The sequence below is a fragment of the Embiotoca jacksoni genome, unplaced genomic scaffold (genome assembly GCF_022577435.1).
Source record: "Embiotoca jacksoni isolate LCO1_2020_lvr unplaced genomic scaffold, fEmbJac1.0.p SCAF_1, whole genome shotgun sequence".
In the NCBI taxonomy this organism is placed as follows: Eukaryota; Metazoa; Chordata; class Actinopteri; family Embiotocidae; genus Embiotoca; species Embiotoca jacksoni.
Genome location: NW_027185229.1, coordinates 20,912,372 through 20,928,967, shown reverse-complemented (window position 1 = coordinate 20,928,967; position 16,596 = coordinate 20,912,372). Strand labels below are relative to the sequence as shown.

Here is a 16,596-nt window from a genome sequence, read left to right as displayed (position 1 = left end):
GTGGATGGATGGAAGGGTAAGTAGGTCAATCAGTTCCTAGTGAAACCACGAAGCAGCCATGCATGGGCCATGGGAAGCCCCACGGTGCAATGCTGGAATAGCCATATATCAGCCGACTACACCAAGCAGAGATAATAACCACCACAAGTCACCACTATCATCACCAAACCACTTTCAAAAATGGGCATGGCAACACACAAGTCAGTCAGCAGCACCCCAATACCTAAAGATCTGCCTCCTCTTTTGAGAGCTAGAGCAGTAGCCCTCAGTGGAAAGTCTGTTGGGGTTAACATTAGGAGAAAATGCTGGGGTTACAGGACTGCATTGGAGAACAGGAGAGGGTTTTAAGAAGGGTGAGATAAAGAGGGGTGGGAGGTAGATGTAGGCACAATGTAGAACTTTTACCCCTGAGACAAAAAATAAAACGCACACAAGGCAGAAATTTGACTGTTGAAAAGCCCACGCTTCCTCGTTCCCTCTCTCTCAGCATATTATGTCCTAATCTTTCAACCTCAATGTCCAGGGTGCTTCAGGATGGAGGCTGACTGTAGCTGCCTTATTCCTAGAAAATATGTGTTCCACTACTCTACTGCTTTCACCATAAAATATCAAAGATACAAAATTTGGAAAATTTGGATCATTTGCCAGGAGATGAATAAGTGTATATGTTATTTAATAAATGCTGTTTTTGTTCATTTTTCCTTTATAAGCAAATGTTATATAAGACGACCATTGTCAGAAAGGTCAGATTTGTACAGGAAATGAATATACAAACATTTAAACGTGCTATGTTTATGTGATAATATCAGCCTACCTTTCAAAACTCAAACCTAACAAGCAAACAGTATCAATAATGGGAGTGGAGGGAAATGTCTTATAAATTACATACACTGAAGTCTCCATGAGGATGCATCATCTTACCTGTTGTCATTGATGTATCCATTTTGAGAGGACTGTAAGAAAAAGGACACCTGCACATTATGAAAAGCATCATTCTTCCAGGGGCAACATTTCTTTGCATATCAACCTTTCAGAGGTTTTCTGGTTTGAATTCATTTTAGAGGTCTGGAACCCCTCAAGGGAGGGTGACATTCATTTATGGTTACAAAATGAATGTGAAATAAGTCTTTCTAGTCTTTGCTCATTTAATGGCAAACATTCTACCTTTTAACCTCTTAAGTACTCTAGAAACGGTTATTAATAAACCCTCTAAGAAGATAAAAATCACTTTGAATGAACTGCTCACAACTCATTTACTGCATGATGATTAGTTGCAAGTACAGTTTGATTTACATTGAGGGGTCACAAGCAGAAAGCACTGGGAGCCACTCATTTTAAGTAAAAATTATGCTTTTTTTCTGTTCATGAGGCAACAGCTAATGTGTGTGAAATGTCTTGTAATTTAATTTAAATCTTTCCTTCCGAGTGCTTCACACCCTGTGCAGTTTCAATACTTACTTCTCGGGCAAAGATCCGGTCTCGTACCCGCTGATATTCTTCCTCTCGCTCTTCAATGGATTTGCTACGCCGCCCGTCCTGCAGTGGCACACGGATCTAATATTTGGAAAGACAGCAATAATAATAAAAAAAAACATTAATCTTAGGATTTAATGTGCTCAATCGACAAATATATTCCAAAACCGTATGTAAATACTGATGTAGTCACACTCAGTGCGACCTGCTGTAAAGGATTACAACAATAGCATGTGAGGAAGAGCAGATGTCTGCTGTCAAAACAAGACTGCAGAACGGAAACTGCGCAAAGTGAGTGTTTTGAGGGATGGAATCAGCGTGGGTGGGTTTAACGCCACAAATGTGATGGAACACAGAATCATACACAGGAATATAACAAATCTGTCCAAGCAATAGGTGCCAGAGAGAAGTGTCAGTGCTTCAAACAAACACTGCTGTAAGGAATACAGCAGCATGAGAAACTTGCTCTAGATATTAACAAAAAAATGTATAATCCTTCATGTGATGATCAAACTGTTTCTGTGGTTCAAAATCTCAGGTTTCAAAACCTCAGACACTACGGTTGAACGTGTTTGCAAGAAAGGTTTTAAATTCCTTCAAAACAAATGGGAAAATTGCTGTTGTGACTTTTATAGCTGAAATACAAAGTTGAATCATGTGTTTTGTGTTATTACCAAGTCTGACGGCACAGTGGATGGATTCAAGTTTTACTAATCAAAAAGCAGTGCTTAAGGCTCACAAGCTTTGTGGTTAGCATATATGGATAATCCCAAATTTTATGAGCACCCCTGCCAGACATTCTGTTGGTTCTTTACGCCAAAACAGTTTGCTGTTGGATCTGGCACCGCCATGGCAGCAGCAGATCCTTTAACTGCAGTAAGTTGTGAGCTGGAGCCACCAAGGATTAGACTTGTTCTAGGATATCCCAGAACACCATGCCTCCTATTTTTGGGTTAGTCCCTCCCTTGACCTCTGTCACTAGGTATTCACCACTGAAGCACCCTACAAGCCCTGCCATTTTGGAGACGCTCCAAGCCGGTTAACTTAACAGTTGTTATGAGATAATTCATGTTATTTATTTCATCTGCGACAGGTCACAATGTTTTGGCTGATGGATGAATGGGGAATCGGCGGTATTGGGGGAGATTTTATATGCCTTGCAAAGTGAAAACTAAACTGTAGGGAAGTACGGCTTAAAACGGTTCTATATGCTCACCATGTTGGTGATGTTGGAAATAGAAAAGGTGGAATCGAGCCATCTCCAATTCTAATTCTAAATTCATCATGAGCGATTTAACAAAAGGAACAAAGGGGAAAGTATTTTGCATAGAGGAAGCCCAACACTGGATTTCTCTGTTCAACCTTGGTCCAACCACATTTTTGGACTTAAACAAAGTCTTAAAGTGGAGCCTGAACTTCCTCCATTAGTGGGATCACTAATTGTCAGCTCTTGAAATGAATGCAGCTTCACACCCTCCTGCTAACTATAACAATGTTCAGTAAGCACTGATCAAACCCTGCATTTTCTTACGCATAACTATTAATAACAAATCTATTTAGCCTTCTCCTTTATTTGAGATAATTAAAGGGTTATTTCTGATTATTAACACATGGCTGGGCCCAGATGATGCTGTAGTGATGTTGAAGCTACTCCATCCCACTACTGCTCCCACTTCCAGTTGCCCAGATAGTCTGTGGGCCCACACTGAGTGTTTGACTGACAGCTAAGTTGCCATCAAAAATACACTTTGCCAGGTAAGAAACAGCCTTATGTCATCAAATCCTGTTAGAGAAACATCTAAGGGATCCATCTAGAAAAGCTGCTACCTGCAGCAGCAAGACCACTTTACTTAAGGACAACATTTCTAAGTGATTTAGACTTTAAATAGTTGCTTTTAAGGTCATTATGAAAGATTACATGAAGACAAGCTCGTGGCAGTTCTTTGTAGTTTAATGACTAACTCAACTGATGGTTGTAGCAATGATGGCAGTATTAGGGGGAGGAACGTGTAAGAAGAAATAGTATATGTTTAGAACAATAAGTAGGTGTTTTCAAGTATCTAGTGGTAACAACCAGCCTACCTGATTATCATCTTTGTCCATGCTAGCATCATCTCTCTTGAGGATGAATTTCTTCTGGAAGTCCATATTTCGTTCATCCTTAATGTGTTCAGAGAACCTTTGTTCTGGGCTGCAGAGGAAGTGAAACAAAAAAAAAACAAAAGTAAGCTAACAGCAAAAGTAACGTGTTTAAAAGCAGTTTCACATTGAATGTGGCAAATGGTAGCAGCTCAGAATCTGAATATCAAATCTGCCCAGACTTCACAATTGGCTTGTGAATTCCTCGAAAAATCTTCAAACATTCATTTGGAAAACTCTGACATTTGAACTTTTAACAGGCTTATCAGGAAAAAAAAAAAAAAAATCCTCAAAACATGGACACTGACACATTGGTTACACCAAGTAAGGGCTTCCACGTTTACCGTGTATGATTTTAAACTTCACCCAGAAGAGCTACCAACACTAAAATAAGAATGGATAGAGATCAATGCCCTCTATGTTAGTACAAATGGTTAATTGTGATACTTTTTTCTATAGATTTGGTCAAACTGCATGTTCGACAAGATGGTTTGTATGTCACAGTTGTTATAGATGTTAAAGAAAACTTAAACAACAACCTGTTGGCATGGAGACGGGAATGAAAAAATAAATAAATGAACCACTAGTGATGCATTTACTAGCAACATATATTTCACTCAAACGCTGTGGAATAAAACTTAAAACAGCTGGTAGATAAATTACTGACTTCCTCCTCTTTGTCTCATGTTCACACTAAGGCCCTGATTTACTAAAGGTCTGCATGTGTAAAATCACGTGAAAACTCCACAGCACCCGCAAAAAAATGTCCAAGCTGATTTCCTAACGACGTGCGGTGAGGAGTGCGTCTCCCAAATGTGCAATTTTGCACACGTCCATTTCGCGTGTTTGCCTGAGTGCATATGTAATATTGAGCATTTCTACTTGAAGGTGCAAAACATGGGGAGAGGAAATGCAAATAAATAAATTTGGCACCCGCAGCGATATTTACTAAACCTGACAGTAGAAAAGGGAGAAGTGATTGCGTGTCTATTTTAGCACGACTGAAAGGTATTAATCAGGTCTGCAAATTTGGAGAGACGGCTGCTCTTATGGTGGCGAGAAAGAGACGCAGAGAAACCAACGAATTATCGTACGTTATCGTATTAACGATAATCAGAGGCTACACTCACATGCGTGTGTTGCCCGTCTTGTTGATGATGACAGCTTTGCCCGTCTGATCCACATTGTGGTCCATCCCAAAGTAGGCAGCCACGCGGTGCAGCAGCATACGATGATAAGAAGTCATCTGGGGAAACTTCTTATACTGGTTACTGCAAGAGACGCCAATGATGAAGTTGTGAGTAGAATGTTATTTCCACACAGCATTGCAAAGAAGTGCTAAATTACTACAATCTAAGTTTTTTTTTCTTGCTGTTAAATTCTGTCGTGTTTACTCCAATAAATAGCAAATCATTTGAGAAAATAAAGTTATGTTTCACATATGTATACCCCATAGATTTGCTTGTTAGGGTTCTGCAAACACTTTTATAGATGTTTCACTGGGCTTCCTCAACCATCCCATTAAACTGTATTCCACACATTTTTTTAAAGAACAGTGGCCAAAAGTCCAATTATGTCATTTTTGAAAAACTCCTGTAATAAAAAGAAAGATGTTGCACAAAAATTATCCTCTTCATAAAGGTTTGAATTCTAGGTGGCAAGCAGGATGTCTCACTTAATGGGGCAATTCATTGGGCTCTATTGTGTACAAGGAACTTTAGCACTTTGAGAATTACTTCAGATCATAATGTGCAAGTTTAATAACAATACATTCATTACAGGGAAACAGAGAGAAATACAGAGTCGTAGCCAAAAATAAAGTAAGCCTAAACCTGCCGCATAAGGGATAAACATGTCAACTACAACTTGACATAGGTGCATTTATGTTATTACCGCAGCAATCTATAAATAACAAGGAATCCATGCAGGAGGTCTAAATTTAAACACAAGTGAGTGTTACGAAGAACATGGCTTACTTGTCGTCGTTAATGAACTCCAGGATATCTTGTTCTAGTTTGAGCAGCATCATTCGATCCCTGGTGGGCCAAAGAGGGAAGGAGAGTCAGTGACGAGAGCACAGCGTATCACCACCGTGCCATTATGACGAGATCCTTCCGAACTTTAAAAGATGAGGTTTTCCAAACTCTGCCTGCGCTTTTAAACATCTGGCTGCAATCATCTTGCCATTTTTGGGGAATACAAAACAACTTGTATCAACATCTCAAGCAGAAAAGCATGCAAAGGGTGAAGGTCAGTATTTCGGCTGCCAATTTTCCACAGCAAATGCGAGGACCGGCGATGATCGAGTGCAATTGGAAATTTACCCTCAAATGGGTCTACAAATATACTATTGATGATCTTCAGTGTTTTTCTTTAACATTGTGGTTCTTTTGGCGAATTAGATGATTCCACATCGTGTCAGTGCAAGTTGCCACCAATGCATCTAAAATATTACTAAACTGCATCTCATTCTGTTTGATGGAAACTAAAAGATGAAGTGTTTGTTTAATTTGTCTGATGTAAATTATTTTCATATGTTAATTAGTCAATAGAAAGAAAAAGAAAAAAGATAAAATATTGGATTATATTATCAAAAATATTCAATTAATATACAAATTCAATTGATGTATTTCCATAATTTGTTTTGTTTGAACCGTATATAAACATACATGTAAATGAATAAATCTAATAATATAAACAGAGACCATTATCCCACTTCATTCACTGTTGTGTTCTTTTTTTATAACGACCATGTTTATCAGTGTTTTTCTCATACCTGGGATTGTTTTTCAGTGTGTTGACCAAAAACTCATGAACATCGATTCCCGTGGAGTCAGTGTATTCCTGACTGGAGTCTATCAAAAAAGAGAAAAAAAAGAAATGGGCGGATGAGGCTGAGATGAGACTAAAAGGTTGAATGAATGAGTAGAGAAAGAGAATGTGGCACTTTCATAAAGAACAAGTTAGAAAGAGCAAAGTCACAATGCTGCAAAGTATGTGTTCTAAAACGGCACCCTAATACAGCAGCGACGACATTCCAGGTTTCTCAGGAAGGATAAACATTGGTAGCAAATAGCATGAGACGCCAGCTCGCTGTTCTTCCTCCACATACACACACAAACACTCTCTTCAGGGGATCAATTTTCACTATTTTCCACTACTCTAGACAGTTGGGCGAGCCATTTCATCTCTGCTGCTCTCAGTCTAATGACACCTGAGGGCCTCTGCAGAGACGGAGACTGAGGTAGGTAAATGAGGAAAAAAAAAAAAGAACAGGGAGGGGATCCCATTGTTATTAAACACACAGTAGACATCATACCAGCATGTAATAGACATGATATGACGAAACTTTTTTTCAAATTTAACCACGCAGGATTTTAAGAATGACACCAAAACCGACGTGGACACATGTTTGATTAGGTTTGATGACACCAGCTCCAAAATGCATTTAAGCACCTAATCTGCATCTTACCACGCGACAACATCTTTCGGGGAGTCTTGTCCTTCTTCTCCTTCTCTTCATTTTCATACTCGTCCTTCGAGGACTTTTCCTCTTCTTTGTCTGATGGACAGCTGATATGAAGCTGGATGATATCCTGGAAACATTACATTACTATGAGAACAGATGTCACAATTTTAAATTCTAATGTTCTTTAGCCATTAAGAATTTCTAATCCTACTGAAAACACTGGTGTATTCAAAAAACAAACTGTAAGCTTGAGTAACTCTGGGTTATGGACTGAGGTTACTGTAAATGGATAGAGAAGAGGAAAGGTACCGAATCTGGGGGTCCATCATTGGAGAACGGACCAGAGGACTCCTCACACACTGCTAGACTCCGCACCAGCTTCAGTTTGGCATTCGACTAAAAAAAAAAAAAAAAAAAGAATCACATGAATATATTATCTTCAAGGCTTGATTGTTCTAAGAGATTTAACCATTTTAAATTTAGCAAAGCACTTCTATATGTTTTTTTCAGATTTGATGTCCACATGAACAAATTGACTGTTTCCTGCATTAACAGATCATTGTAGTTTACAGTAAACAGCAACTCTTAAAAGAAAAACAAAAGAAAAGTCCACCTGTCCTATAAAATACAAATAATTTTTATTTGTTAAACAAACCATGGCGTGTGGTTTGAAAAACAAAATTAAATCCAACTATTAAAAAATGTCCTAATCATCTTTTATAACACTCAATGCAGGCAGTTAAAGTACTGAGGTAAAACGTATTTTGTGCAATCACATCATATGTAGCTATGTGTGTAATACCAAGTGGGTTTTTTTCACCTGACATTTTGATGGGAAGAGAAAATCCTCTGCCCTATATTTTAAAGGTTTGCTGTCTTTTGCTGCACCACAAAGTTCTTTAGTAACTTTGCGTTTTCATCGCATAAACAAGAGCCTAAATATGACTCGAGCCCTTGTACGACTGTAAAGCTTACGTAAAACCCTGAATAACAACTAGTAATAGCGTTCCCTGAGGAATGGGGGGGGAGTTATGGAAGAGAGATATGGAGAACACACCAGGCTTTGAGACAACATAGCTGATAGGGACAGGTTCCCTTTGTGGATAATGTACTAAAACCAATAGCACAATGAAATGATTGAACTTTTAGAAAATATTATTACAGAGACAAAAGTAGTTTGAGCTAAACCTCTTTACAGTAAGCATGGCATGCCACACCAGAAAGCCTCTCTCAAAACGCTCTCCAAAAAAACCCCCAAAAACTGAAATGATCACGTATGAGCAAATACTGCCTTGACATCTTTATAGATGCACAGCAGGCTGGGAAACAATGTGCATATGTCTTTGGGTTATAAGCAAGGTAAAGTTAGTATAAGGGAACTACAGAATACTGTATTGGAGTAATTATTAGCATTTTCTTGCTTTAAAGTAAAATAACAGTTGACAATGATGTGTTTCCACAGGGTTCACAGCTCTGTACACCTATAGCTTAGGTGTAAACGATAATGCTGTTCCTCTGTACTCCACACAAATTATTTACACTGTTCATGAGTCTTTTGGCACAATGTATCTATTTATTTAGCAAACCCATATCTATTTTTCATATTTAGCTGGATATAGCATATTATTTTCATACTTTTAACCAAAAAGGTGGTCCAAAGTAGTTGAGAGTATTAGAAGTTTATTTTACACAACAAACCAGCAGGGGGGTTATTTCAAGGGGCAGGATTATGAAGTTAGGTGGGTGACTTTACAAAACCAGATATTAATCTTTCTGAGTTTGAAATAAATAAATAGATAAATCACTGACCACAAATCACTTACCTTGGCCCTTTTCCTGCCATGGCTGTGGTTAGGAGCCCGCTTCTGCAAAAATAAGGTGTTACTTCACTATTTTAATAATAAGTCGCAACATTAAAAGACACACAAGAATTTACTACCAAAGTATTAAACATGAAATAGATAAAGGAGACTCGTAATAATAGACGTTGTACTTGCTTCATTTGATTTTGTTTATAACACTTATACTGTACCAATAAATATTCAAACAATTTATTTATTGTTGACCACAAGAATCCAGTTGTCTGACACGAGGTAAACAGAAATTAGACATTAGAAAAATACTTTATTACAACTGGGCTGAATGAAAATGCTGGTTTGGCCGTTGCCAGTTTAGTACAGAGGGTGTATATTCTCTGCCTTGGTTTTATTCAATTATTCAACAAATCCATTGCAACTAAATGTAATGGTTTAATATTGTTATTAGCACTCATGTTGCCACTTCCTCCCACCTGTGCATCATGTGGGGAGCTTTCGTCAGGCTCCAGGCTCTCTCCGGTCCCTTCCTTAGTGCCCTGTGGTTGAGGGGAGGTTTTGCCTCGACTGCAGGGCTCGATAAGTGGCCCACTCTCTCCCTCCTGCTGGATGTCTGTTGTCAGGCTCACTGACATCTTCTTAAGGGAGGGGGAGAGGGTGGGAGTGGGGAGGGGGTTGGGTGGAGGACCCAGGAGTGGCTGAAAGTAAAGAGGCGAGTGATAAGAGAGGGAAATTCTGGGCTCTGACAGAAAGGCCCAAAAATGCATTACAATTAATTACCAAAGAGAAAGCAGACACAGACAGCTTATTTGTGGGAGTATTTTAACACCGTCTACCTGTAGGTGGTACCAGATCTGTGCTGGACTCTGTACAGTGAGTCGTGAGAGGAACCACACACAGAAAGATGAGGGGAGCCCACTAAGGTGCTGTACTGGGCCGAGCTGCAGCAGGGGGCGAAGCGCAATCCATAGCAAGCCTTAGCCTTGGGGTGGGGCTGTGGGGAAACAACACAGTAGAAAAAAATGACCAAACTGTATTCAAAATAACAAATTTACTGAAATAAAGTATTGTTTTCTACAGAATAAAAAATAATCCACTCATCCTTTTTGTTTTACTACATGTTCAGAATAAGATACATCATATTGGGGGGGGGGGGCAAAAAGTCCAGTTTGATACATTACCATGAGGGGTTGGTAAAGGGAATGTGAACAGAATCAGGATCTCAATTTAAAAAAAGCATACCCAGTAAGATTGTTTTCTCACTCTGACTTTTTATATATATATATATATATATATATATATATGCTAAGGTGTTTTACTGGAAGCGAGAACTATTTCCTTTAATTCATAAACATGTACTTCTCTAAAGATCTGTTAATAACAAACCTGCTCCAGAGAACAAATCTTTAGTAGGACAATATCAAGAAAAACATGCACATGTGAGGAAAAAAATATATATATATATATTTACAGCGATCAGGTGAACTGAAGAGGCAGCAGTTAGCCAGCCAGACAAGGAGGAGGGGCACACCAGCAGGCTAGCCACCACCTCAGCGGTCCTCTGGGGCCTTTTCTCTCTCTCTCTTCTCTCCCTCTGGCTTAGTGGAGCAGCATGGTGTGTCCTACAGTCAGGAGCCCTGGACACCGAGAGCGGAAGAGGAAGACACGGATGACGTCATGTTTCACACACTGAGTGACTCATCGCTGCTGCTGCTGCTGCCGCCGCCGCCGCTGCTGCTGCTAATTCTAGCAGGGAGGGGAATAAAGCAGCAGAAAGCTCAGAGCCTACATGCACACTGGTTTCAAAAATGAGACGCTAAGCGCTACATCGTTCGTTATTGGACTTTGTCATTTCTAAAAGTGCACATTTCCACAGTGTCTCTTCTCATATCTTTATTCATGAGAAATGTGGGGGGGGGGGGTTACCCCTAAAACTTATCATCGTAGAAAGATATCAGACATGCATCATCTGGTAAAGCAAAGTGCACTGAAAATTACTGCCCATTTCAACGGTGGTGCAAACAACAGTTACACTTTTTTTTTTTTTACTGAAGAACTGTTAAGAACTCGACAGTCAGGTATATCCCCGGACTTTGGGTATTGACACGCTTGCCAACTTTTTCACTTCTCATTCGTTTTTTTGCACAAAGAATCACTAAAATAAGCCAACAAGGAGAAGCATCATATTGGCAGTTCACGATACAATGCAGACCGAGAACTGGATCATAAGCACCATTTGACTGAGCTACTCTGTGTCAACATATTCACTTTAGTTCGACACACATAATACATAAATGCACTGGCTTTTTCAATCCCCTCTTTCCATGGCAAGTTCCTTTAATCTAACTTCAATCAGTCACAAAAACAGGTTATATGTGGGCTGATCTTCACCAACAGAAATAAATTACATCAATTACTATAACGATCTTGCCCCTATTTACTTCCACTAATTTAACATCGATAAACCCATTTTTCTATTGCAACAAATTCTGTTTAGATTTAGAATGTGAACATTTACAGATAATTGTTCAAATTCACCAACAACTCAATAGTAAATCGGTTTTTGTGTCTGAAATCGACCAGGCACTTTTATATTTTACCAGCCTTTGGTAATTTCCCTCTATGCTGCTTTCGGGTGCGATTCTGGTGTCGTGCAAACATGCAGGAACGCAGCTACCAGTGAACAGAAATCCATCGGTCCTACAAGTCTGTATTCTCTGTCAACAGCAACACAAGTTGTGACCTTGTTGAGATGAATAAAAAAAGAATGCATAAAATCCTGCATGCATAAATGCATGTAAAATTGAAATAAAATGCAATTAGCACAAATTCAGGCATCACAAGTGCTATTGCCGGTTAAGGTCGACCGATTGCGGATTTTAAATTGTGACAGTTTAAAACAGAAAACAGCCAATAAACGATTATTTGGGCCAGTAAAATCTTTATGGATTTTTTTGACGGTCCACAGGCTGACCGGGATTTGTCCCGGTGTGCCAGGTAGCCAGTATACTACTGATCTCAAGTGCATGATGACATTAGTTGGCCTTTTGTATAGATCCTCCATTGCAAAACGCTGTCAGCGTAGGAGGCTGTGTAGCCATTGACAACTATCGGAGCCCAGTCCCTAAATAAGGATCATTTGTAAAACGTCCTATCTGCACTGATTAATCGGCTAAACCAATTAATTGGTTGACCTCCAATTGTCAGTATGCGTGCATGGGTGCGTGTCATCCATGCATGTCCCTGTCTGTGCCGCTGTGCTGTGCTGTAGAATAGATGAGATGAGTGAAAAACCGAGGCAGGGATTCCCAGCCTGGGAAAGACCCAGGCAATGCAACAGCAACAGCAAATGCGTCATCGGCAGCAGCATCAGCAGCATTACACTGCATCACTGACCAGGACACCCACATGACCCAACCCCACTCTGCTTACACAAATCCACCATACAGCAGCACAAAATACAGCCACACTGCAATGTAGGCCTGACTCAGTCATTTTAAAATAATCTCCTTCTGCTTGTTCACACACATACAGTGTATTCTTGCACAAAAGGAGTGAATGGTTTTGGATTAGAGAGAAAAGAAAACAATTCATTTTAAGAGGCAATGTCAGATCTCTTGGCTGAGCGGAGTCTCCTGCTTAATGGTAGGGAGGGGCTGCAGAAAATAAAATAGGAATCAGAGCCAGTAATAAGGTGCTTATGAATAGACAAGCTTTACCTATTCTCTCCTTCTCCAGCCATTCCTCTCATACGTTTCCTCAGCTCTCTCATCAACACTCCCCCCAGCTTCCCTTAACAACCACATGCCAGCCCACTAGGTTGCCAAGGAGATGGTAACGTCATTCTCAACTGCTGCCATTTGTGCTGAGCGAATACCAGTGAGATGGGATGGGAGAAGAATGATATTAAAAATAAATACATGGATTGCTGTGTGCACATACAGAGCGAAACGGAAAGACAGAAGCAAAGAGAACAGGGCCATGGTGAAAACAATAGCTACGAGACCAGGACATGCTGCTGCCGATGTTACAATTTCTTCTCAGTTAAGAAGATCTTAGACTGCGATATAACAATGTGGGTCCTTAATTAGCCAGGTAATGGGATATCAAATAGAGAAAGTCTAATTAGTGCTGCTGAACTGATAAAACCTCTCAGATGAGTAGTGATGCCTCTTCAAACACTATCTTCATTTGCCTTTGACCCGCCAATACTTGAAAACCCCCCCATTTACCTTTTTAAAAATGACTGATTGTCTAAGGGCTTGGCTTAGTTTTTAGGAGGCATGTGCAATCACGGCGGAAATCAAATGCGTTTGAAGTCATTCCAAACAGAAAAGCTGGGAGATGAGAGTAAAAATCTGCACAAGACCGGCTTTGGTTTTCCCACAGACACGGAGAGCTGGCGTGGCGCAGGACAAGACGCAGACGCTGCCGTGCGAGGTCACCTCTCCATTACGAAAAGCCGGCACGCTCTCTAAAAACCACACGCTGGGGGGGTGCATTATGCAAGCTGTGTGTGGTTCAGTGTTGGAGTGTACACGTTCAAAAAAAGCCCCCCCCCCCCCCCCCCCAAAAAAAAAAGAAGAAGCAAGAAATTAAATGAAAAACAAAGTGCAATGCCTCGTCCCACTCACACAGGTGGTGAATTACAACGTGATGTGGTTGTTCTTGGAGAACGCAGACACCCCCATCTGACTTTAGAAAGGTGCGACCAAAGGTGTGACCATTATATCGGACCACTCGACTTTCAATTCAGACAAGACCATAAAACCTGCCTGAAACCTTGAATTTCAAGACAAGACAGTTCAAGTTATCTGTTCTTATATCACCTGATAAATTGTCACTGCAACAGAAATGATTACCAGAACATTCAATAACCCATAATCCCAGAAATTAGGGTGAATATTGCTGAAGTGTTCATGAGAATCAACAAAAACAATCAATCCAAGTGCTGAGCAGACCAGATGAGGAAAAACAATCGACAAGGGTCGAACACAAAGTTCCTGATCTGGTTTACGATTTGGATCGGAATGTTTCTGGTACAGCAAAGAAAACCTATTGGCCATAATTGTTACTGCAACAATTTAGGTACTCAAATACTGGCATGAAAAATGCACCATTGTGAGACTCTGACCTTTATACTCCCAATTATAAAGTAAATATCAAAAAGTGCACAATATTCATAATTCCCTTATAATCAACCGTGAAGCCAGCAGTGCACTTTTAGCTTTAAAAAACTAAACATAGTATTGCTGCCTTTCTCTCTTTAAGTCAACACTAACGACGCAGCCATTTTGTTTTAATAAACTTTATTGGAACTATCACTGGACAAAAGGGCTTTGGTTCAGCTGTGCTCAGTAGGAGCTCAACGGGGGTCGGTTGACTGACGTGTACAGTAGCAGAGAAGTTAAGAGGTTCTGTCCTTAAAAGGAAAAGAAAAACTGTGTTATGTAAGATTGTGATAACGGAAGAATACCAACAACAACAACAACAACAAATCAATCAGTATCTCCTCTTTCATAGCTGATCCTACAAGCATGTAGTTTAGCTGATAGAAAGAGCACAACCAAAACGTTCCAGGTCCAAATCATGCTCGAGAGCTTCGGCTCCAGGAGCGAAAGTGCACAGACATTAATGGACTTCAGACGGTAAGAATCTCTATCTGTCACAGGGTGAACAAAACAGAAGTCTCATACGGAACCAAACTACCTGAACTACACTCCTGGAATTTACTACTAGACATCTTGCTTTATTGTTGCTGGAAAATCACCTTGATGGTTAACCAATTCAACAGAGCAGTATGTCCCATGTTGCAATCGTACTGTGGTACTTAACCCAAAATAATATTAGTGCAGCTATAGTTTTAACTCAAATGAACAAAATAACATCCTTATTCCTAGGAAGTGGTAACTCGCAGTGCAGACTCAACAACTACAATACCAGCAGCAGCACTGCTCTCAGCCTGTTGTGTCCCAGTTCAGTCAGTGTGTTGGTGGTCCTGGTGCTGACATCTCTCTGTCTGCATCATCACTTGTGGCTGCAGATATGCAGCCGGGCAGCTGATTCACACAGGACTTGGGCCAGTTACATCATAGCAAATGAGTTAGCCTCATAGCTGGCCTCATAAAACCTCAAACGGACTGGTACAATACAACAGGACGCTTTCATCAGGCATTTCAAACCCGTTGAAGTCCTAAGTATTCAAATTTAAAAAAAATGATGACAGATGGGTTTTTATTCCTGATTGTTTTTACAAAAAGCTCACACTGAAGTAACCTGTAAAATCCACCACTTTTGTTGCCAATGCACAAACTTGATTTCAGCCCGAGATGCCACTAGTTGCTCGTTTCAGAAGTACATTTTTTTTTTTTTTTTTCATATCAGCTTGCTTTATATTGCAACTCTCCAAAAATCAGCATGCATCCTTCTCAACGAATTATCACTGAGCAAGATGACCAATCAAATGGCATTACCGACAACCACGCCTACATTTCAGTCATGCATGTTCTTTCAACTTTTAGGCAACATCACAGCTGTTGGTGTCAATGTGAATTTATCTGCGCCAAGTTATTGCACAATGTGAAAATATGAAACCAAAAACAATCGCATCAATCCTCATCAGTTGTAATCACGCAGTGCAAGAGCGCATGAACAGACTCTCACACTTGCATGGGCCCTCCTGATGACAGGCGACCAGCTGAGACACACAGGCCACTCACTGCCCTGCCCACTGGGTCAGGTTACCACATCAGAAACCGCGAATGGAAGGGAGCCCCGAGTGAGACGAGCATCTGTGTGAGTGAGTGGGCCAGTGAGGGAAAGAGACAGATAGAGCTACCGGCCTGGTCGACGCGGTGTGTATAAGTGTGTGTGTGTGTGTGTGTGTGTGTGTTTGTGTTAAGGCAGACAAACTATATAGGACCACTTCGGTCAGTGGGCTTGCCCGACTACATATTTCATGAAGGTATGAGCTCACTGTCAAATTTAGCTGCCCCAGGTCAAGCCGGGTCAGGGTCTCGGCAATAGTTAGCAGTGGGGGCAAGCCAGAGAAATGGGAGGAATTCTACTGCAGGGCAGATGGTAAGAGCAGAGAGAGAAGATATCAAGCCTTAATGGCTGTTTAATTAGCAGACATAATCAGACAGTAAAACAAAATCCACAGGTTGAGGGTTTGATTATAAAACCACGGGACATTTGGCCAAATGTTATCCTCCACACAAAATGTATTTATTAGTGGATCCAAAGAAAAACAAATGTAAAAACAATCCCACTAATTGATTAATCATCTTAAGTATTTATTTTTTTATTTTTTTATATAAAATTATTATATGTATCCATTTCAGATTGTTCCGTGTGGGTAACTCATAATTATAAACTGAATGCCACTGCATTACATTACATTTAGCTGACGCTTTTATCCAAAGCGACTTGCAACACACCGATGGTACACCATCGAGAGCAATTTTTTTAGGGTTCAGTGTCTTGCTCAAGGACACTTAGGCATGTGGACAGGAGGAGCTGGGATTGAACCACCAACATTCCGATTAGTGTGCAACCCACTCCAGCAACTGAGCTTCAGCCTCCCATTGCTTATTTTTTGTTTTTTAAACATTTGTTGATGCATCATCACCTGTCATTCACCTCAGGATGACAACATGGACTGAAGACACTTTACAGATTAATCAGCTGACCAAGAATCAT

The 16,596-nt window shown here is 40.3% G+C and overlaps 1 protein-coding gene across 10 annotated transcripts in view; it reads right to left on the bottom strand.

Annotated features, from left to right (window-relative positions):
* LOC138196737 (R3H domain-containing protein 2) overlaps nt 1-16,596 on the bottom strand; it is a 55,478-nt gene that overhangs the window by 21,586 nt on the left and 17,296 nt on the right. For 4 of the 10 annotated variants that reach the window (XM_069147086.1, XM_069147110.1, XM_069147100.1 and 1 more), the window contains 13 exons: nt 10,367-10,532; nt 9,732-9,889; nt 9,372-9,593; nt 8,905-8,946; nt 7,391-7,477; nt 7,085-7,208; nt 6,389-6,467; nt 5,589-5,648; nt 4,743-4,883; nt 3,556-3,664; nt 1,459-1,554; nt 922-971; nt 224-277 (listed from right to left, as the gene is read on the bottom strand). In XM_069147086.1, coding sequence (XP_069003187.1) covers nt 224-277; nt 922-971; nt 1,459-1,554; nt 3,556-3,664; nt 4,743-4,883; nt 5,589-5,648; nt 6,389-6,467; nt 7,085-7,208; nt 7,391-7,477; nt 8,905-8,946; nt 9,372-9,530 — 1,001 coding nt within the window. In that variant the 5' untranslated portion in view covers nt 9,531-9,593; nt 9,732-9,889; nt 10,367-10,532. The remainder of the gene's footprint in view (nt 1-223; nt 278-921; nt 972-1,458; nt 1,555-3,555; nt 3,665-4,742; nt 4,884-5,588; nt 5,649-6,388; nt 6,468-7,084; nt 7,209-7,390; nt 7,478-8,904; nt 8,947-9,371; nt 9,594-9,731; nt 9,890-10,366; nt 10,533-16,596) is intronic. The other 6 variants (XM_069147099.1, XM_069147120.1, XM_069147101.1 and 3 more) reach the window with 3 other exon arrangements.